This window comes from Megalops cyprinoides, chromosome 25 (genome assembly GCF_013368585.1).
Source record: "Megalops cyprinoides isolate fMegCyp1 chromosome 25, fMegCyp1.pri, whole genome shotgun sequence".
Lineage (NCBI taxonomy): Eukaryota > Metazoa > Chordata > Actinopteri > Elopiformes > Megalopidae > Megalops > Megalops cyprinoides.
Genome location: NC_050607.1, coordinates 16,980,777 through 17,003,308, shown reverse-complemented (window position 1 = coordinate 17,003,308; position 22,532 = coordinate 16,980,777). Strand labels below are relative to the sequence as shown.

At 49.4% G+C, this 22,532-nt stretch overlaps 1 protein-coding gene across 2 annotated transcripts in view; it reads right to left on the bottom strand.

Moving 5' to 3' along the window:
* LOC118771868 (cortactin-binding protein 2-like) overlaps positions 1-22,532 on the bottom strand; it is a 59,118-nt gene that overhangs the window by 20,720 nt on the left and 15,866 nt on the right. For both annotated transcript variants that reach the window (XM_036519999.1, XM_036520000.1), the window contains 2 exons: positions 7,844-8,068; positions 2,403-3,789 (listed from right to left, as the gene is read on the bottom strand). In XM_036519999.1, coding sequence (XP_036375892.1) covers positions 2,403-3,789; positions 7,844-8,068 — 1,612 coding nt within the window. The remainder of the gene's footprint in view (positions 1-2,402; positions 3,790-7,843; positions 8,069-22,532) is intronic.

Here is a 22,532-nt window from a genome sequence, read left to right as displayed (position 1 = left end):
AGTGGGGTGTTATTCTGAATTGTGGACCTGCTGGGTGTCACTCGAGCGGCCCCTCTGGGTGAAAGGTCACGGAACGCAGGCGCAGGGACACGACTGAGAGGGCAGACACGTCGAATCAATCGCCTCGGTCGAACGCACTTCAACCGAGCGCAATCGGTCTGACACGCAGCCCCCAGCGCAACCTAGGATGTTTCCAGTTATAAATGTGTAAGTGCAAAGGTTCATTGAGTGCTGTTGGATCAAACAAGCAAAAAAAGAGGAGAGAACTTCATTGGTTAAACCTCTGTAGAAGTGGAGCCATAGATGCTGAGGATTTGTTTGTCCTTTTTTCAGGATCAGAAGAAGGTAAATGATAGGAATCGTTTTAGCTGTGTGTATGTGAGTTTTGACTTTAAATCCTTTTCTTCCTATTTCTATCAGGGCTTGGTCATATTAGAGGACCAGGAGGGAAACAGGAAGTGTTAAGTGAAGGAGTGCAAGAGTTAAAGACGGTGTTATTTCGAGGAGCTTTCACTTGGAGGTGCTCTTTGAGGAAAGGGGGTTAAGTGCGTGGATTTTACTGCATAAAGAGTAGAAAACCTTGCGAGCAGGCCCCTGCCTCAACAACTGGAAAGGAGACAAAAAAGGAAGGTTTTCAGCACGTAAAGCGTCAGTGAGGACAGCTATTAACATCACAGCCTCCTAGAAGTCAGCTCCAGTTACCTAATTGATAAATCAAACCAAATTGTGGGCAAACTTTGCCGCTGGTGGGACACACACACTTCTGTGCAGTGATTAACTTCGTATTTGTGGCAGTGACCTGTCTACAGACTGACGAGAAGGTTCTGACAGAGCAGTGCTGAGGTGGAGCTGCATTTCTTTGCTTTGGACAGGAGAGCAGCATTCTGAAAGATTAGAGAGGCTGTCACCACAGGAGGCATGGGTGAGCTCATTTCGCTGCTCTCTGACCAGCAGATCCCAGCATCCCTTTCAGGATATTACAGCTGTTTTAAAACTGCCATAACCTCAAAAGCAGAGTGAGTGGAACCTCAATAAATGTAATGTGTCTAAATGGAGTAAAGAGCTTTCTTTTTTTCAGGGGAAATTCTGGAGTGCACGTCGGTGGAAAACAAAACAAAACAAAATCATTACAACATTTCCTTTGCACTTAAGAGCTTCTGGCCTGACAGATCTTAAATGCCAAAAGAGCACTTTGACCGTCAAGACATACATTTTGTAACTAGTATGTACGTGAACAGAATATATCAATTAACTCAGACAGGGAATTAAGTTAATGTAATTCATTGTGCTACATTTGGTTATGAAGTTAGCAGTGTGCATTTATCATTTATAAATTGCAGTCGATATTGTGTCTCCGGGAGCATCCTGATGAAGAAATATGTCAGTGAATGAGACCACAGGAAGTACAACATGCCATTCACAGCCAAAGTTCACACACAAGTGACAGGGGACAGGCGGACAAGTGACAGGTGGAAATGGTCGCAGCCACTTATGGGTAGAACCTGTGTCAACAACATGACGTTTATTTAAAACAGAAACCATTAAATCAAAGTTGTGGCCTTAAGGGATTTGGCCATAAAATTAAGAAACAGAATACTACAGAATGCAAATGGTGAATTCTCCTTATGCGAACAGTTTAGAAATGGTTAGTACGTCCAACCAGAACTGACAGAACTATCTTCAGTGCCTTTGAAGCATTTGAAGTTTTGGCTCTTACTCTTGGTCACACTAAAAACATACTTAAGGCAGCAGGGGAGCTACGTGCTGCTAGGTAACAATAACCAGTGTGGACACAGGAGTACAGGTGTGTATCAGCGTGGGAGGGGGGGTTAGTGAAACCAAGGGGAGGTGCACGGCATGCGACAGTGAGGGACAAAAAGGGACAGAGCAGCCTCTGGCATCAGCTTCAGAGAGGAGATGGTTACTTCTAGGACCCCCGGACCCTACCGCGCGACCTGGGCTCACCTGCCAACACTGGCGAGCCGCGGAATAAGCAGTACCACAGCGTGTTTATACCCACGCTCTGGTATTGCTTACAGCACATGGGAGAATGAGATACTGGAGAAGCAGGAGGATAGAGGGTAGGTAAAGAGACAGTTTGCATTCAGAGAGAATGAAATCTGAAAGCCTGAACAGTTTCCTAGTACTGAGTGTGCCTTTACCAATTTATCTACATTCTTTACCAATCTTTACCAATTTATCTACACTTTAAAACATTTTTAACTCCCTCCTTCCTGGGTTTGTTTTTGGTGCAATGAGGTTGTTACTGATGGGCCTTAGAGGCGTATGAGGAGGTGTGGAGCAGGCTCTGAGAGAGGTATGTGTCTGTAGGTACAGTAAGAGGAGGAGAAGGCGGAGGAGAGGAGAGGAGGGGCGCGGGGAGCGGTGGTCAGGCCCTTTACCTGAGGCTGCTGCCAGGGGGCTGTCTGAGTCACAGGGTCTACAGGATGAAGCGCTAACGGGGTGAACGGAGGAGCTACTGACAACAGCGCTGGTGACAGGGGGACAATCTGCACATGCGGCCCGGTGCGGCCCCCGCGCCTGGGGGGGGCGGGCACCCACCTGAGATGTGGTCAAGGCTGGGACGGGGCAGCCGGCCCCCCGGCCCGCCAGGTCGATGGCGGGTTTTGGCGGGAGCTGGGGCGTGGCGGGCTTGGGCGGCACCCCCAGGCCGGCGGCGGGGGACCTGCCGCCGTCGCCCACCACTTTGATGGGGGGGTGGGGCGGGGAGGGGGTCTGCGAGAGGCCCGGCTTTTTGGGCGGGATAGGCGGCGGGTTGCCCCGGTCGATGCGGCCCGCCGTGGGCGACTTGAGGCCGACCTGGGGGTGGCCCAGCCGGCCGGCGAAGGGCCCGCCCTCCGAGGCGGAGTGGGGCAGGCTGGGGCGGAGGGCGCCCCCCGCGGGCGGGCTGGTGAAGCGCGACAGGACCTGGGTGACCGTGTGGCGGGCCTGCTGCTTGGCAGCGAAGCTGTCCCGGTTGGTGGGGGACAGGTCGCGGGACGGGGGGCTGAGGGCGGCCGTGCCGTTTTGGTCCTGCTCCGAGGCCTGGAACTTGTAGCGGGCCGCCTGGACGCGGGGGCTGACGCCGGCAGGCAGGGCGGCTCCGGGGGAGTGCGGTATACTCTGCGCACCGTCGCCCCCCGCTGGCCCGTTCTCGGACACGGGGACGGCCCGCGCCGCCGACTTGGGCAGGCTCATCCCGGCGTAGTTGGCGGGGGAGGGTTTGACGGGGATGGTGACGGGCGCCTTCTTCAGTCCGTCCGCGCCCGGCTCCGCCGGCGGCAGGTCTGTTTGGCAGTGCGCCGCCCGGTAGGTGACGGGGTCCGTGCCCACGGCGACGGAGACGGAGGCTTTGGGCGCGGCGGCGGTGGCGGTCGAGGCCTCCCGGTCAGTCCTGAGCTCCTCCACCTGCCTCCTCAGCCCCTCGCTCTCCGCCCGCAGCTCGGCCGCCCGCGCCTCCTCCCGGCCCAGCCGCGCCCGCAGCTGCTCCCGCTCCGTGTCCAGCTCCGACAGCTGCTTCTCCATCTCTGCCTCCATCTGCTGACCCTTCTGCCGCTCGGCCGCCAGCTCCTCCTCCAGCCGACCCGAGGCCTTGCCCTCCTCCTCCAGGCGGGAGGACAGCTCCTCGAAGCGCTGGCTCTCCTCCACCACGCGCGCCGCCAGCTGCTTGCACTCCCGCATCAGCATGCCCACCATGTGCTTGTTCTTCTCCCGCTCGTCCTTCAGCTGCGCAGACAGCTTCCTGTGCTCCTGCTGCAGACTCTGCAGCTGCGCCTTCTCCTGCTCCAGCTGCGCAGCACAGAGAGCCACCGTCAGATACACACACACACACACACACACACACACACACACACACACACACACACACACACACACACACACACACACACACACACATGCACAGCGTACACACATATCCACACAACTCACACCTACACCTTACATTCACAAATATGTATCTTATATGTGCTAATGTAAACATATACATACACACAAGTATACCTTATACGTGGAAACATACACACACACACAAACAGAAATACACACAAACACATACACACACCTGCAAATATATACATACAGACACCTACCTTGCAAAGACACACATACACACATGCAACCTTCACACACACCAATATATACGTATTCGTACACAGACAAGAACACATGCACACAAGTAACACAGGTAACATTCATATTACATCTGCTTCACAACCACTGATCTTGAACTGTGTTCCATTATGTACTTCAACAGCAGTTCATTCTGATGGATCTGGGCTGACATCATGAGAAAACCATGATGTGGCACTCAGCTGTCATGTGGCCAAAGCTTACAGTGAGGGGTCAGGCCTCAGGGTTGCAGTCTTACAGACAGTATTTACTGTGTGTATAGCAGCAATACAGTTTTATAGAACATTTAAAAGTCAAGAGGCTATCAATCTGCCCAATATTCTTCTGTACAGCCCCAGCCATCTATATCAGTTTAACTGCTGGAAAGTCTCCTTTTCCCCATCTTTTAAATAGGTTCATTTTCACTGTATACAGAAGTGCAGGATTTTAACATTAGAGCACAATGAGGCCTGTAAAACGGAGGTGACTGTATCTGGATCTTGGCACTCCTGTTATTGCTACTGTTGGCTCTGCTTTGGTGATCCAAACACTCTCCTTCAACCGTCATTTAATGCAGACCACAGTCACAACTGGATACAAATTCAAATGTTTTTCCCCCAGTCACAGGCTGAATGTTCTGTATCAAACCCCTTTTTTGCACAAAGCCAACAGCTGTATTAGATGGTTTCTGGAGAGACTGAGAAAGATGCCTTGGTTTGCTAGAAACAGCTCTTCAGACATATTGAAAACTATCTTGTAAAAGAATGGAGAGAATTTCCTGTTTGGATTAATGATTTACAAGGTAAACTATCTTACAGTAGGCTAACGAAGTCACTTCAGCAGTGTCAGAAGGCTAGCAACTAGAGAGCTGGCTTCTGTTTATGATGAAGCACACAGGTGCAAATGGCCACTGAGCCGCAGGGAGGCTGCTTGGGTCAGCCGGATCGCCTGATTGGACGGTTAACCACCCTGTGCAGTGGGTGTCACCCGGCTTCACACCACACATTAATCACACCGGAGAGAAAGCCACTGCTGCCCCAAACATAGGGCCTGTCCCAGTGTGAGCCAGTGTCAACAGTGACAGAGAGCATGTGTGTGTGTGTGTGTGTGTGTTTGTGTGTGTATGTGTGTATGTGTGTGAGAGAGAGAGAGAGAGAGAGAGAGACACACACAGTGTGTGTTTGTGTGTGTGTGGGTTTGTGCGTGTATGTGTGTGTGTGTGTGTGTGTGTGTGTGTGCGCGTATGTGTGTGAGAAAGAGAGAGAGAGGGTGTATGTGTTTGTCAGTGTGTGCGCGCATGTGTGTGCGTGAGAGAAGGTACGTGTGTATGTGTGGTTGTGTGTGAGAAAGGGTGTGTCTGTGTGTATGAGAGACAGGGTGTGTGTGTGTGTGTGTGTGTGTGTGTGTGTGTGTGTGTTTCCACTGCAGATGAGAGGTTCATTTGCACACTGAAGGGCCCATCAGACTGACAGTAAGAAAAGCCCTCCTTGTGCTGGCGCAGTGGTGCTTCACACACACAGCGCTGCTCTGGGTTCGGCAGAAAGGCCGGGCCTCATCTTCATGAGAGACGCTGAGAGAGGAGAGGCCAGACAGGGCCGGCACACACCCCATCTCTTACTGTCCTCATTTACACAACCTCCAGTCGCACCCAACGGAAATCGCACAGCAAGAGTAACATCTATGCCCTCCTCATGTTATCCACAGCCTCACTCAAAGCGGTTCAACTGTATCCTCCAGCTAAGCTAACAGAGCAAATGTCTAAACCATACTCACTATGAATCACAGATCCACTAGCAAGGTTTTGAAGTTCTGTATATGTGTATGTGAATGTACACACACTCAACATAAAGAGTGGGCAACTGACTTGCCCTCAGCTCTCTTCATTTTATGAATATTTAAATATTTGTCAGAGAGGCATATAAAATGTACAGAGACAACAGCAGGTAGCCAGGTGGCGCAGGTGGCTTAACTGCACCTAATTCAACTGCAGTGAGGTGCATTGGTCCAAGGTCCGTGGACCTGGATTAACCACTTACTGGATTGAACACTTAGCTTGTTTTCACACGCACGAATGATACAACATTCTCACCAAAATCACATAGCTGGGCTGTCACCAAGACAACCATGAAATCTTATCACCATAACAACCATTCTGCCTGCATGTGGAACAAGACAGATTTGATCTTTTAGTTGACAGCATTAGAGATGTACTTGGGGGGGGGGGGGGTTATCCAGTATATAGCAAGTATCTGGATGGAAGAATCTTGATTTATGTTAAAAAAAAAAAAAAAAATGAAGTGGTGGTGGGGCAGTATTTGGCAAGGGGAGATGCCCTCTCCTCAAGTCCAAGGACAGGGCTGAGATATTCATGGCAGCAGGTGTCAGGCACCGTGAATGGAGGTTCCAGCCCATTAGACTTCAGAAGAATGAGGTCCTGTTTCCCTGCTTCACAGGGAGGCCCTGTTCTGGGACATTCTTAAAGGCCACCTCGGGCTGTTTACTCAATTTAACATGGACACGGACATTTAAAATGTCATGGACATTTAAAGGGAGCTTGAAGGGAAGTGGATGGGAAAGATGCACATTTGAAAACGAAGCCCCGGCAGGCGTTCAGCTGGACGCCCTAAGGTATACAAGTCAACGTCTCTTACAAGGCTGGTTTATAAACGCTCCCTATGTCCAACCAAGCCCTTTCCCTGAGTTTCCTTTCCCCACATTAAGCACCTGAGGCAGCCTTTGTGCCATCGCTGAGGTGGCCGCTTCGCCCACATCCCACAGGGCAGGGGTCTTAGTGCCTTTATCACCTGCCACTCAAGGAGGAGGAATTTGGGACAGGCGCAAGAAGAGGCACCCTGGAACAAGGGGGCCTCACATTCCCCCAGCAGGCCAGAATAGCACAGGGGAAATAAATAGAACAGAAACGACTGACATCTGGCACCCGAGCTGATCACAGCCAGCTAATCCACCAGGGAGGAGAGTCGCTCATCCAAAGCAAACTCGAAAGCGGGCCTGCTGCCAAGGACACGCCCTCCCTCCGGTCACCTCTGGTGACCGCAGCCACTTTCGAAATGTACCAGCTTCAGACACAGCTTCAGGGTGTCCATTGAGGATGAATGGGATCAGTAACCTGGGAATTCACTGTGGCAGTGTTAGAAAATAACTGAAGAACACTGTGACAGTGTTAGAATGTAACTGAGGAACACTGACAGTTCTACACATTAGAAGGACAGGAACTCTTCCAGCTGGACCTCATTAAGTTACATCACATTTTTTATTTGCTTCACAGACAGCCTTATCTAGGGCGCCTGAAAAAAGCATCCAGACATTTACTCAGACATTTCAAGTCACTTGCTGAAGGGTACAACGGCAGTGACAATCTTGGGAACTGAACTTGCAAACTTTTGCTTACAAAACACAGAATAAACTGATCAAGAGTCTGAATTTCATGACTGGTAAGAGGATGAGCAGAATTCTTTGGCTAACTTGAAACAGGCTTAATGACCTTCATATTGTGACCCTGTGTATGGCATTCGCTTGTGTTGTACTCTGACTCACTTGTAAGTCACTTCAGATAAAAGTGTCTGCCAAATGAATATATATGAATGTAATATTGTGCTGTGTGTGCTGGGTTCTGGGGGCGGAGCCACACAGCAGTGGGTGGGACTTAGGCTTTTAAGGCTTTTTAAGATTAAGGCTGAAGATTGGATAGGCAGTCTCGGGAGGCGGGGCTTACCTTCTTCTGCCTGCTCTCGGCTGCGGCCAGCTGGGCGGACATCCTCTCCTGCATCTTCTTACAGTGGGCCATGACGGCCTCCAGGACGGAGATGGGGCTGGCGCACACGGGGCGCCGGTCCTTGTCCCCTCCCCCGGACTCAAAGTCGCGCTGCAGGGCCAGGAAGGGGTCGGCCAGGCTGAAGTGGCCGTAGCGCTCCTGGATGAACACCTCTTTCCTGCGGGCCTGGGGAGAGAGACACACACGGCACGCCATTAGCGCCTGGGGGCTACACGGTTTAGCGCACGCTGCTACGCTTGCTGTCTGCCCAGCAGCCTCCAGGGAAAGTCTCTGCATGGGCCGCCGTCTCACGCCAGTCTCCCCGCTGCCCGCTGGACCAACTGATGCAGGGCCTCTCTTTCATAAGCCACCTGTCTTCGTTTGATAACGCAGAGAGATGCCAGATACTCTTTTTCATAGGAGCAGCAGAATTTAATTTCCAAGCACTATCCTCGGCTCAGAACAGCGGCGGACAGGCAGGAATGAAATTACCGAGGAATAATGGCGCCGCTTTGGGGAGCTATGGCCTACGCGTAACGCTCATGTTGTGTGTGTGCGTGTGTGTGTTGGAGGGAAGCGTACCAGGCACCTGGGACCAGATTCAATTCCTCTGGATCGCCAGCCAAAGGGAATATCATGACCCTGCAAGGATAGTGTGACCAGAATAGCGGCGTATATTTCACTGGGCCAGCTGGTATGCTGACAGGACCTATAATTCCAACACAACGCTGGAAAAATACAGGCACTAATAATTTACACGAGAAGCTTCAATGAATAATAGATGGTAACAGAGAGTACCGCCCCCTCGCTGTTGTGTGAGGTGTGTGTCCAGGCCACCAGCAGACCTGAGGCTCTGGGTGCAGCGTAACTGTGGCAGCAGCTGGCGAAAGGGGGCACCACAGAATGCTACAGGCTCAGCTAGTCACCTGATAAGCACCCCCCAGTTACACTCTTCCTGTACGTACATGATCTAACAGGACAGCTTTACTGCAGCGGTCCTTATCAACTGTCCGACAGCTCAAGCGTTTCTCTCTAAGCTAAAGCTCAGGATGCCGGATTTCACAAGCAGTTTAAGATTATAAATCAAACATGATTTAAAATTTGTGCATTTTCCTGCACAACCGTTTGGCGGTTTGCTGCTTTTCACGCTTGGGGGTTACATTAGGACATTTCGCTGATTACTTACTTATATCCGCAGTCACTTGAACCGCTTTTATGAAACGCGCTCTGACTTGATATATCTCTCATAACAAAGGAACTGTTAGAGAGCACTTGAAGCCTGACTGATTCATAGGTAGTTGATTAAATTGCTCTGAGGGTCAGGGGAAAGCGGGGCCCTGGTGTGGCTCTGTTTGTGCCTGCGTTTGAGCGGAGCAGTAGGTAGGTAGGCCAGCGCAGGAGGTACGCGGGGGTGGGGGGTGGGGGGTGGGGTACAGCTCCTTTGCCTGTGAGCAGAGCTCTTCGCCAAACAAGGAAATGATCAATTCGTCTGCATAAACACGGCGGGACGGATTCCCTCAGACGCTTCGCAGGACGAAGCAAACGAGCGCCGATTCTACACGGACTCGGAGACATAAAGCCACCGGTGACAGCGTGGGGATAAATAACGCTGTAATGGAACAGCGTAAGCAGGAGAGGGGGAGGGAGGGAAAGAGAGAGGGAGAGAGCGAACACAGGGCTTCTTTCCCTCTGTGTGTGTGTGTGTGTGTGTGGGGGGGGGGTGGGTTTAATTCTTTATAAAACTGCATCTTTCTGAGTCACGGACATCTGGTGGTTTTCCTCCAGGCTTGGCAAAACCCAGTCTCTCATCACAGGAGATATTCCACACCCCCCCCTGCCCCCGGCCCCTCCCCCTGCCAATCACACAGGTCAGATGCCACCAGCAGCCAGTGGGGAACCCCCGAATAATACTCTGTTTACAGATATAAATAACAAAGAGGGTTATTATGGGATGCGGCCGCGCAGCATGCAGCCTCGGCCGGCCGGTTGCCGTCTTTGCGGTGGGCAAAGAGGAGGTGCGTGTTTACAGGGATGGATAAAAACAGTTTACCTCCAAACTGCAGGAAAACAAACACCGCCATGCTCCTGTACACAAGTGTTTATCTCTGAGGAGATCCCAACTGCTTGCATAGGAAACGGCTGAATCCCGTTTGGCCATCGCTATGCCTTCCTTTCTGCTCTCTTTTTATACCATATCTAATCCTGGGATAGTCTCACTCTTCCACTTTTAAGAAGCACCATCTGAACACTGCCCCGGAACTGGAGTAGTATTATTTGCATTCTTTTTCAAGGATTTTTTTTTTTAATATATAAATGAGGACAACATGATCCCCATGCAAAATCAATATGTCTGTAGGGTAGCAGACAGGGGAAAAAACCCTGCCTTAAACAGTAGTCTGTATATCAGGTGTTCTTGTCTCCACTGTCATCTATGGGAAACTTCACTCTCAGACATCTTTGCAGATACCAGATAATGGAGTAAGAAAAGACATAAATGCATGTCAGAAACCAGACCCAGACCCTGGAGGCTGATCCGATTTAGCACTGGAGTCCATTGGAGTTGTACGCTTGCCTTCCTGACCGCGGCGTCAGATGTGATTGACGTGGCTGTCAGTCAGGATGATTGACAGGGGTACGAGGTTCGGCGTGAAAGCGTGAGGGCGCGTGTGTGCCGAGCAGACGTCTGCGATCCGCCTGTGCCTTCACCACGGCTGACCCCGCTCACAGGGAACGCAGTGGCGTCACAGCTCGAACCCTCGCAGCTCCGATACACGCTGTTCCCGAAAGATGCAGCCGCGGAGCGAGCCGTGCGTTTCCATGGCACCCAAACCCTCACAGCTGCAGTGAGGGAATGTGTGGCGTGATGGTGGAGATGAGGGACCCACGCTCAGTAGCCCGGACTCGGACAGACCTCAGCGCGGCCTGGGCTTTGGATGCATTCGCACACCCTGGGTGTGTGCACACGCTGTACAATGTGACCTTAAATACAGCAGAGGAGAAGTGGGTGTGTACGTGGTGGATGACTGACCAGGACATGTTAGTTTGCACAAGCCTTCCGTGAATAAACAGGCCAACAATGAAAGGTCTTTGTTTTGTTTCCCTGTGTTACTGCAAGGGAAAAAGTGACCCGTCAAAGACCTTGTTTGCCATTGGAGAAGGTGGTTTCCATTGCTGCTGCTTCTACAAATAATAAACTGGTTTCTCTCCTTCAGCTTCCACAGTTTGTTCCATTTCAAGGTAGCTTCCAGACACACACACACAAACACACACACACACACACACACACACACATCACTTTAAATAGCACAATGCTCTACACAATACTGCCATGCACTAAAATACCATCTCAAGCTTGCAGGCATTCTGTGCCGGGCCTTACTCTGAGCTGCCGTGCAGAGGTGAACGGAGGGGCAGGGGGAAATAAGCTTGCAGCGCTGGACTGGGGTACCTTCACAGATTCAACACAAACGCTAATCGACATCTTGGGAGCGCCCAGAACCCGATAATGCTACACTCCACCTACACCTGAGTGTGTGAGAACAAAACAATTGACGTCCACCAGAACAGCACAGGCTCGGGACAGGACGAACAGGTCCATAGAGAGCTCTGACACAGGGTCTTCTCCTGCTACATACAGAAGGCAGAGACAAAGAAGGATAACTGATGCAGTGCTCTTGGCTCTAAAGAGAGCGCCTTGTGATTGCACGTGTCAGAGAGAAGACCTGACAGAGGAAGGGCTGTGGCTGACCTCTTGGTATTCGTAAACAGTCCGTGGCTGAGAAAGATACATGGCGGGACAGAGCTCTGTGGAGGTCACCACCAGCTTCTCTTAAGCCATATACAGCCTGACTGTCAGGACGGTGCCTAACTCTGCATGATGGATCGGACCAGACCCCCCAAACTGGCCACGTTCTCCCTGTGCTGCCCAGTTTAATCTCTCTTACAAACAGGGAGCACCTGGATTCATTACTTGTGTAACATTCAGAGCTCCAGGTCACAGATGCTGTTTATTTGCCACCGTTGAGCACTGCTGCATATTATTAGTGTCAACCTTTTCAGGAGCGCACTGCTAAGGGGAGACGTTCAGCAGAGGCTGCCAAATACACACGCGTGTGTGTGTGTGTGTGTGGTGGAATGGAGCAGGACAGTGTGAGGGATATGTGCTGTGTGTTCATCATTTTTGTTTTGAAATGCTGTGGTAATGCATTTTTGACTGCATTCAGAGGCACAGAGAGACAGAGTGGAGCTAGATGGAGAAAAAGAGATTGAGAAAGATGGGAAGGGGGGGGAGAGAGAGAGGGAGAGAGAGAGAGAGGGAGCAGAATGAGAAACCCTGACTACTGATGGCTGGTACAGTACCACTGAACATGTAAAATCCATACCCAAGAAAAGTATCCCCATCTATTATTTAAATCCCCACTAATTATGCATTTATGAGTGTATGAATTTTATATCTGTTGGCAGGATTTCAATCACTGGCCAGCTTTATTGAAATGATGAGCAAGTCCCATTTTCACTGTGACATGTAGCCCAATAGAATAACTTCATGTCCTATAAAATCCACACAGCATGTGTGGCTTATTTCAAATTCAGACAGAAATGTGCCATTTCCGGGACAGTAATTCAACACAATATGTTTCAGAATGTGTTCTCAAATGAGTTCTGCAAAAATGTATTGAGGGCCTCAAAGTTTACTCCAGAAAAAAAAAAACACATTTCATCTTGATATTTCACATTTCAGCTGGTAGCTGATATGAGGCAGTCCTGTATACAACGTGTAAAATAGGACCTAGGTTTGTGAAATCTAGAAAATGCTACATATATATCCAGTTAATGCAAGACAGAGGAATCGTAACTGTAACTGAAGCACATGTAGAGACATGTTTACTAACATTTAAGCTTATATGGCTATCTACTGTGCCAAAACTGCAAGACTGTGAAATAGATGAGAAGAGTGAGCTGAAAAACAGTCAACGCACACAAAAGACACCTGGAACCGAAACATTCCCCAGGAGTCTCTGTGACCTTGGCTTTTGACCTTTTGAGCGGAGTTCCGGAGAACAGGGAGCAAAACCCGTTTGGTAAGACTTACTACAATCCACGCAGGTTAAGAGACTAGAAATCCAAAAATATTTCAGGACCCTTGTGACCATGGCCTTTTCCTGAGGGTTTTGGGGGAACAGCCTAGACAACTAAACAATGTTCATTTATAGTTTCATCTCAGTCTATCCATAAATATGGCCAAAAACCACTTCAGTGGTGCAACCATAAAACTAGGGTAGGATAACCAAAAAATAATACTCCTTTTGCTGGCTTTATCAGTGGGCCATAACTCAGTTTGGGGAGAGGTGGAATTAGGACTCTGCAATTACAACCGTATGAGGAGAAAACATTACTAGCCGGATGTGAGAATGGATACCCACTATCCTCCTCTCTCCAGCGGTGTTTATGGCCTCACGGTGAACATCAGAGGCTGGAGACTGCAAGAGGGCGTTAATTACAGCGCGTAGTTAATTACAGTGTGTAGTTCAAACAGCACACTGCCAGAGGCCCGCAGAGAGCCCGGGGGCCCCTGGCGTTCTGCCCCGACCCAGGAAGCGAGGGCCCCGGGTCCCGGGAGGCCGCCCGCTGCGGGGGCACAGCGACAACGCGCAGACACTTCCTGGAAACCATTAAAAGGATGGAAGACAGCGGAACACCACGCTGGCAGTGAACTAATGGTATTAAGCGAGTGTCTCTTTTCATGAAAATGGGTCTATGGTGTTTCCGGATGCGCAGTCCCCGGAGTGCGGTTTTCACAACCATCAGATCAATATATGTATCGGACGAGCTCTTGGGTCCTCTCACCCCATCAATCACCTCACCAGCATCCCTGTCATGCCTGCGCTGACCCCCAACCCCAAGCCCCCTGCAAACATTTAACTGACATCAGTGTAATGGTATCCTGTCCAACTGTGGCCGAGGGAAACCTAGCGAAGACCACCTCTGCAGCTGCCAGCGGCTCCATACACCTCTGACCCGTGTGGCTCTCCTTAGTGAGTCACACAAGAGATGGGGACCATTTTGAGCGGGTGCGCAGAGGACGGCTCAGAAGCTGGGAACAGGATCACGTGTGTCAGCGAGGACCCCGGCTGGACCTCGCACCTGCAGCAGCGGGCCCCATCTGAGGCGGCTCAGAAAAGGCCAGCCTCTCTGTGAGGCTTGTGTGTGGAGGGTCTGACTCAGACAAGGAGCTTTTCAATTAGATCCACACACAGTGTCCTCTTTGTAGGAGCACAACTTCCTCTGCATCTCCTGTGTCTCTTTTTCACTCTCTCTCTCTCTCTCTCTCTCTTTCTCTCTCCTTTCCTCTCCCACTCTCCCCCCTTTCTCTCTTCCTTTTTCACTTCTTTGCTCTCTCCCTCCCTCCTTCTTTCTCTCTCTCATTCCCTCTCTCTTTCTATCTCTCTCCCTCCCTGCCTCTGTTCTGCCTTAATAAAGCATGGTAGGTAAGTTAATTAAGTACTCCTGTGTCTGAACCCCTCTGCATTCCTGACTTAATTCAAATATGCTGCTGCACACAGAGTTGCAGAGGACTGCATGGCCTCCTGCCCCAGCATCAGCGGCTGTGATCACATGCGATACATCACATTCAAGCACAAGGTTAGGACATCTCCTATTAGCTGTCTACATTATTATTTTGCCTCCTTAGAGCACAGTCCTCAAACTATACGATAAGCAGATCCAGAGGTACCGAGATATCCTTTTCAATGACAACATTCATTGCAACTCTTTTATATATCCCTGAACATATACCACTCACCATGTGTAACCATTACTGTGCTACTAATATGCCAATAATATGCTATGTTTTCCATTTTGATCAAGGAAAGACTTTCAGTCTTTAAATTTGGTGCATCTCTTGGAAAAGCACTCCAGCTTTAACCTTTAGGATATGCCTTGATTTTCAGGATCAAAGAAGAAGGACAGAGCTGATAATGAAAACATAGGTAAACAGGGTTCAAGATCCATACTGTTTGGTCTCACTATTACCGTTAACATTGCTGTTAGGGCAAAAGAGCATCTTCCCCTGTTTTTCAGGGTTTCTAGAATCTTATTCTCTGGCTGAAATGCTAGCAAATGCAACCGCGGGGATAAGCCAGCACCTTCAAACGCTCCCAGCCCAGCTGTGTGATAACACCGGGATAAGAGATCTCACCGATTTACCGGAACATTCTGTACTCAACAGCAGCTGACGGAGGGGGGGAAACGCAGGTCGCAAAGTGGATAAAAAATGTTGAATCACTCCGGCTCAGTCGTGACTGACACGGCTGTAGTGTCTGAGAAACGCGAGGCTGGCGGCTGTACTGGGATCAGTGCGTGAGCTGGCGTGCCTGCATTCGCGGGGGCATGTGGGAGTGTTAAAGAGAGCCCAGGGTGGAATTACGTGGGAAAGAAAAAACAACAGGGAGGGTGTTTAGTTGGACGTGCCAAGCGTGTATAAATCAGTCTGGTGAGGGACAGCTCGCCGTGCTGTGCAATCGGGAAGTATAAATGAAACTCTTCTGGAGCTCAGTTTTATTAAGGCACTGACTTTCTGGCAGAAATCCTGAAATCAATATCTAATATCAGAGGTCCAATCAGACGTGCTCGTTAAATGATTGTAGGCTGGATTTAAAAATGAAAAAAAAAAAAAGCGACCCCAGGTGCCCTTTCAGTTGTTCCAGCACACGTGGGGGGGGGGGGAATGTTCCAGAATTTCAGAGAGGACAGGGGGCAGGGATTCTAGTGGCAGGCTGTGGGTGGGTGAATGACATGAGGAAATTACCCCGCCATTACCAGCAGATGGAGGACTGTGTGTACGCTTTGTGTACAGAGAAGGGGTCGGAGGCAGAGGGGCATTTTATGCACCATCACCATCTGCAGGGACAGTGACGGACGGGCCACCATTTTGTGCGGCACCACGTTGTCGTGTCCCCAGAAAACACAGCGTCAGACTGGCCGTACCCCACAATGCTTTGCATGAGTCTTTAGAGTAGCCAGCGTGACATCTCCGTCATAGATGAACCGCTGCCCAGAGGTTACGTGGGCATTAGCTGTGAGCACATCAGCTCCGTTTTGATTTGAAGGCTTTGAAATGAAACCAATTAGCCCATTTTGGGCCACTTAGCGTTCACTGAAGTCAAATGAAGCGGGGCTAAATTCCAGTGTGTGTCTCCACTCCTCATTCTCCCGCAGCTGATACTCCTCTCTGACAGGGCTGCTGTCAGTGCAACCTGCATAATCCCATGTTGACGAACGTTTCTCAATGCCGTTAATTACGTAAATGTGTTAAAGCTAATTGCAAACACTCTCGGTAATGAAGCATATATGAGCCGAGCTTCAGCTGCGCTCTCAGAACCAGCTGGGGTAGTTATGGATATAGGGCACCTCAACGGCCACCCAAGGCACATCAAAACATGAAGAAACTCAGGAGTCCCAAATGTATACAGGGATGGCCTACATTCCCACACTCATATTTCCTCCAGACATTTGCTGGTAGGGGATTTAAGACCCGAGTCAAAGTTATTTATTGAGAAAAACTGTAACCCGTGCAGTGCGTGAAACATGGCCTTGGCTTTATCCCCAGTGCATTTTTCCAGGCAACATGGAGGAAGAGGACTGATTCACAAGGCTGTGATCTGGGGTAGCAGGGATGGTGTTCAGAGAAACACCAGGGAATAAACCGTACCACCGGGCCCTGAGGAACAGTATTCTGTTAAGATCACCCAGGTCGCCCTCTGTCACTGGTTCTTTCTAACCATCACTGGTTACTTAACCAATTTCTGACCACTTGATGTGAATGGTGTTTTCTTCGCTGTGTTTCCGCTAGGCTGCTGGGAGTGATAAATGGAACACAGAGCTTGCAGCGCTACCAAGGAAACAAAGAGACAAAACAGGGGCACGTTTCAGATCTCCTCCGCCCGTCTCCCTCTTTCCACAGGGCTCCTGGTAGTAGCCATTTCTGCACCTGACTTCACAGAGACACCCAGCTCAATACCGCCTGGGGGATTCTTCTTCTTCGATTCAGGAGGCAAACGTACTCCCCCCCCACCGCTGTTTAACGCCAGGCCCTCTCCTTCAGGCAACAGCTCTGGCTCCTCTTTCAGACGCCAGGAATGTCACTAGGTGGACCGGTAGTCCCATCACTCATGTCTGGTTCTTGCAGGATGTAAGGCTAGGCCGCTCAGCGGTGCAAAAGCAACACAGGGCTAAGAGTGAAAAGACGCCTGTGGCTAGCCTGGGTTCCATGCATAGTGGACACCATCCCTGATAGATAAATACAATTAAAATAAATAAATCCAACTGACGTTCTATTATTTATTCGCTTAGCAGATTCCCTTATGCTGGGAAACCTGCCTGAGGGACATTATTCATACTAAACTTATATTGGCAGTGTAGTATAGTGGTTAGGAGCAGGGCTCGTAACCTAAATGTTCCTGGTTCAATTCCCCGCACTGATGTTGTTCCCTTGGCAGGGTAGTTAACCCAGAATTGCCTCAGTAAATATTCAGCTGTATGAATGGATAACATGTAAAAATTGTAAGCTATGTGAGTTGCTCTGGATAAGACTGTCTGCTAAATGGCAATAATGTAAAGTAATGTAATGTAATCTATGGAGACACATTAGATGAAGTAAACTGAAACCCTGTTTCCATGCACAGATTTGTAGCCAATGCTCCCCAATAAACTAGTGCAGCACACAGCACTCCATCCTCCCCCTCAAACAGGGACAGAAGGGACAGCATCAGGACAAGCTCTGTGTTTGGGGTGAATCTGCAGTGAAGGCTGATTTGCAGGGAGACAGAAACACCCCCCCTTTCTGGTGTAAGTGCGGGGAGGGGAAGATCACAGGGGACCGGGGACAGGCTTGTCACCAGCAGGCCCGGCCTCTGAGCAGCCGTGTGGAGGATTTGGATAACACCTCTGCGTGTCATTAAACATGCCTTCCCCACAGGTTTGCTCGAGGGGGGGAGGGATTAGAACATGTGCGGGACGGGGCTCCCCGCGCCGGCAGGTCGTGGGTTCTGGTGATCGCACGGCAGGTGGAGGGACAGGACGCTCTGTTCTGCTGTAGATGTGCGACACGTCGTTCACACTTACACACTAGTGCGCCCAACACCAGCAGGAGTGCCGATCCAGTTTGGGGAAGTCAAATCTGATGAGCAGGCCCTAGATGTGACTCACACAGAAACAGCGACACACACATACATAAACACACACACACACATACTGTACATAAACACACACATATACACAGGCTAGCACACACATACATATAAACACACACACGCGCACGCTCGCACGCACAGACCACAGACACACTGCTGCATGTGCATAAGTAAGGACGTACATACACACAGACTGGGACACACATACATAAACACACACACATACACACACAGGCTGGCACACATACACACACGGGCTGGCATACATACACACACAGGCTGGCACACATACACACATGCGCACATACATGGTAAATAATAATATGGGCATATGGCTGGTCACAGAGGGACATCATTTCATTTGCAGGCATGAAAGTGACAGCAGACAGCATAACCAGCTACTGAATGCATTGATAATTCATCACTGAAACCACCCACGCCCCATTTTCAACCCACCCCCCACCAATCACAGCTAAACTGCAGGACACACTGTATGTACAGTATTTCAGAAACATGCATTAATAGAGCTAAACATGTTCATAATGAGAAAGACAAATCCTAGAGCATTCGCCACCACAGACTCCAGCTTTACTCTGAAATAGAAAACAGGCTTCCAACAGCACAGCGCAGATCAAATACAGTCGATTCCTCCTCCTGAGCCGCTAACGCCCTGCGGAGACACAGAGTCAGGGGACCCACATCTGACTGCACAGAATCCGGGGAGCGGGGGGAGGGGAGGAGGAGGGGCAAGGGGGGTGTGGGGGCGCCGCTGCCTCGCTGTCACTCAAAAGTGACAACTCCTGCTGGGTGTCTCGCTTTCATCAGCGTAAGCAGAGCAGCCACAGCCACCACAATGGAGCCATGGGAAGACCGGAAACCTCCATCCAATCAGAGGAGGAGTTTAGCAAACCACACAGTGTTCTGTGGACACAAATCTGCCAGGTACCTCTGCTGCCTTATGGAAATGGAGTCTGCTGAAGGAAGGAGCGAGAGCCATTTATGTTCTTTATAGTAAACTTTACCCTAAAGTAAAGAAGAATATTATGTTCTTTACACTACACTTTACATTACAGTACATAACATGATGTTTTTTTACAGTAAATTTTACAGTAAGGCAAATAAAATATGAAGTTCTCTACAGTAAACTTTACACTAAAGAAAAATATGGTGTATTTAACTGTAAACTTTACAGTAAAGAAAAATGTTATGCTCTTCACAGTAAACTTTACAGTAAAGTAAAGAAGAATATTCAGTGGCTTTGCTGTGCTCTTCACTCCCCCCTCTGTATCGACGCTTTAGGAGGACTCACTGTCCCGTCCCGAGCCAAACCAGACACAAACTATGCACAGGGCATTCAAGGTCACTCTCCGGAACGCAGCTCACAATTTAAAACACACACCCTCGCTTATCAGAACCTGAAATTAACCTGAGGTTTTCTGGAAAAGGTCTGTAACCAGGGGAAACCACCCCCTGGGGAAAACATGGCTCTTGTGAGGAGGTTTGTCTGACCAAACAAATTCCCTGTTTTTTTTCATGGAAAATAATTATATGTTTTTCATAATAAGTATGTGACACCCAGCATAATGGATGTGGCCAATCACAGACACACTAGGCTATACAGATGAAGTTTAACTGTAGATATGGAAAATCAATGCTACAGCGCTACAATCTGTGACGAACCTTGTCATTCTTGTAGCGGGATATTTCGTAGGAGATTTCAATATTTTAATATGATCCAATTCAAGAGTGCCAGTGCCACAGCAGGTAAACATTTCACATGTCAGTTTGCAGTGGTCTGATGTCATTGTCATTTTTCACTGCACCCCTAGCTACAGATCCTGCTTTACAGTATGGCTGCTAGCAGGCTCTGACATTATGCACTGTAAATCAAAGAGGCCCTGGTGAGCTGCTCTTACATAAACACACCCCAACGGCCACAGGAACTCATTAGTATTCGTAAAGAGAGAGGGAGGGGGAGAGAGACAGAATGGAAGGCAGACAGAAAAGGATGGAGGGGGAGAGAGAGAAGAAAATGACAAGAAAATACAGCTCCAACCATTCTGAGCATCAAATCCAAGCATCCTGTTATGAAGGCAGCATTTAAGAACACACATTTAAATAAACTCCTTTTTATGAAGGGTTCATTTATGGAAGAGGCACATCCCAGAGGACATTTGATGGGCGGGGTTATGCAAAAACAAGCATGTTTATCCCATGCACCAGCTAAAATAGCTCGCATTTATTTGCGTAAGCAAATACAAAGAAACTGCTTTCATTTACACTTACGGTTACATTCTTAAAGCAGCAGACTTTTCTCTTTACCCAGCATCCCCTTCAACAGTAAGCCATTTCTAATGAGCTCAGCTAGAGGGTCAATAAAACTCTGATGACCATCCATTGATTGAGCAGGACCGGGGAATAGCTTGTTTAAAGCAAGCTTAAACTGACCTACATTGCACACTTGGCAGTGCACCACGAATGTAACTTAGCGTAGCATAATTTGAGGTAACCTACAACGCAAAGACACGTTAGCTTTTTTAAAATTAAATTACAGGGACTATTATACGGCACTAGCCTAAGCGTATATAGAGGAGCGAGCTCATTAGGTTCTCAATGGTCCAAAATTGTCCATGTGAAGCTTGGAGCTGACAGAATTCTGCTGCTCTTGGCAGCGTGTGCATCTGGAGCTGCTGGCACACTCTGTATGGGCATGAACGGCCAGTGATTGTTTGTAATGATGATAATAATGTGGATCTACACAAATAATCACACCCATAAAGCAGGGGTTTCCACACAGTGCATCATAACACGGGGTATTGGTAGAACTGTCCAGTGACACAGTCAAAAACAAACACGTGCGCGTGCATGCACACACACACAGACAAAAAAAGCGCACACACACACACACACACACACACACACACACACACACACAAGCATACATGCATGCGCATTGAGAATTGGATGTTAGCATGTAGCACTACATATTGTTTAAATTTTTGATGTTTATCCCTGAGTGAGGATACCAGGAAGGGAGCTTACAATTTTCATTAAGGACACCAAGCATAAACTAATAAACAAACTGCTAGATAGTAGGAGTTTTTGCGAGAAAGTGTGAGTGACTGTAGCCCTCTATAGCAGCAGCTGGTTATTCACACACGGGCTAAAGAAAGCAGGTTTAGACTCGAGCGTTTGACCTTGGGAGGCACGGAATATTCCGGTATCGAGTAATTCTACAGCCCTCTCCAGCGGCTCCCTTCTGCGCGCGCCGCCGGGCTCTCCCATCAATCCCCTGCAAAGGCAGCCTCCTCTTAAAGGAAAGCAACGCCACTCGAATGAATTGTTAGAATCAACAGCCCCGCAGAGCGATCAATGGCCTAATCCAATAGAGTGAACCGCAGCCGAGCCCTCGGTATCCACAGAGCGCTGGCTCTGTTGGGAAGCCTGGCTCGGAGCTGCGTGGTGGTTCGCGCGTCTCCTAATAACCCACCACGTTGTTCGGCGCGTAACTCATACGTACCGGTTTAAGCAGCTGAGCGCTAAACCCGGTCCTATCGGAGCGCTATCTCCCTGTGCGCCTGCTCTGCCCAGTCCCTGAAACAGCAGGGCTGCGGGCTTGTGTAATGTGTGTTCGGTGTTCCCTCTCAGCATTGAGCCTGTGTAATGCTAAACGGCCGTGTCCTACCAGCAGAGACCCCGAGAGCTTACTAAAGATGGCTTCCATTTGGCCAAATATTGTGCTTACAACCCCAGCTTCTATAGAACACATGGGGCTGAATTCGGCTCCAGCATGCTAGTTGTCTTGTGTAATGTTGTTTGCCTTGTAAATTTCACCTCTGACTGACTGGCTTGGAGAAATGTGGTTACTTGTGAGGAGGAAAAAAATTAAGCACTGACAAGGCTACCCTTCCCACAGGCCTTCACATTCACCAGAGAGCATCTCCATTTGTGGCAGTGTTGGAATCGTCTGATGGAGTCACTAAAAGGGTTCTACAGCACGGCTTTAATGGCGTCCCCAGGTAATCAGGGCTGCGACTGTTTTTGTTCCTGCGTGACGGATGTGCTGAGTAGCTCTGAGCGTTTCGCGTGGAGAAATTCCTCCATCCAACATCTTGGCCGTCTTTGTTTGCCTCTGAACTCAAAGCAGTAACAGAACGCCAGCCTCACTCCTGCTAGCTGAAAGCACGACTGCGTACACACACACACACACACACACACACAGAGCCCCACGGGTTTAAAACAAGCCGAGAAAGTGGAACCTCTTGAAACGGAACACTTCAATATGCCTTTGCCGTGATGCTGTTTTCTCAACTGACATGTTGATTTGAAAGGAGCCGTATGGTGCTGGCCTACTTGTCACTTCCATACTATTAAATCCAACAGATGACCGGGGATGGTAGAGGTAGTGTGTGTGTGTGTGTGTGAGAGAGAGAGAGATGGGGGTAATTCAAGCCTGAGAT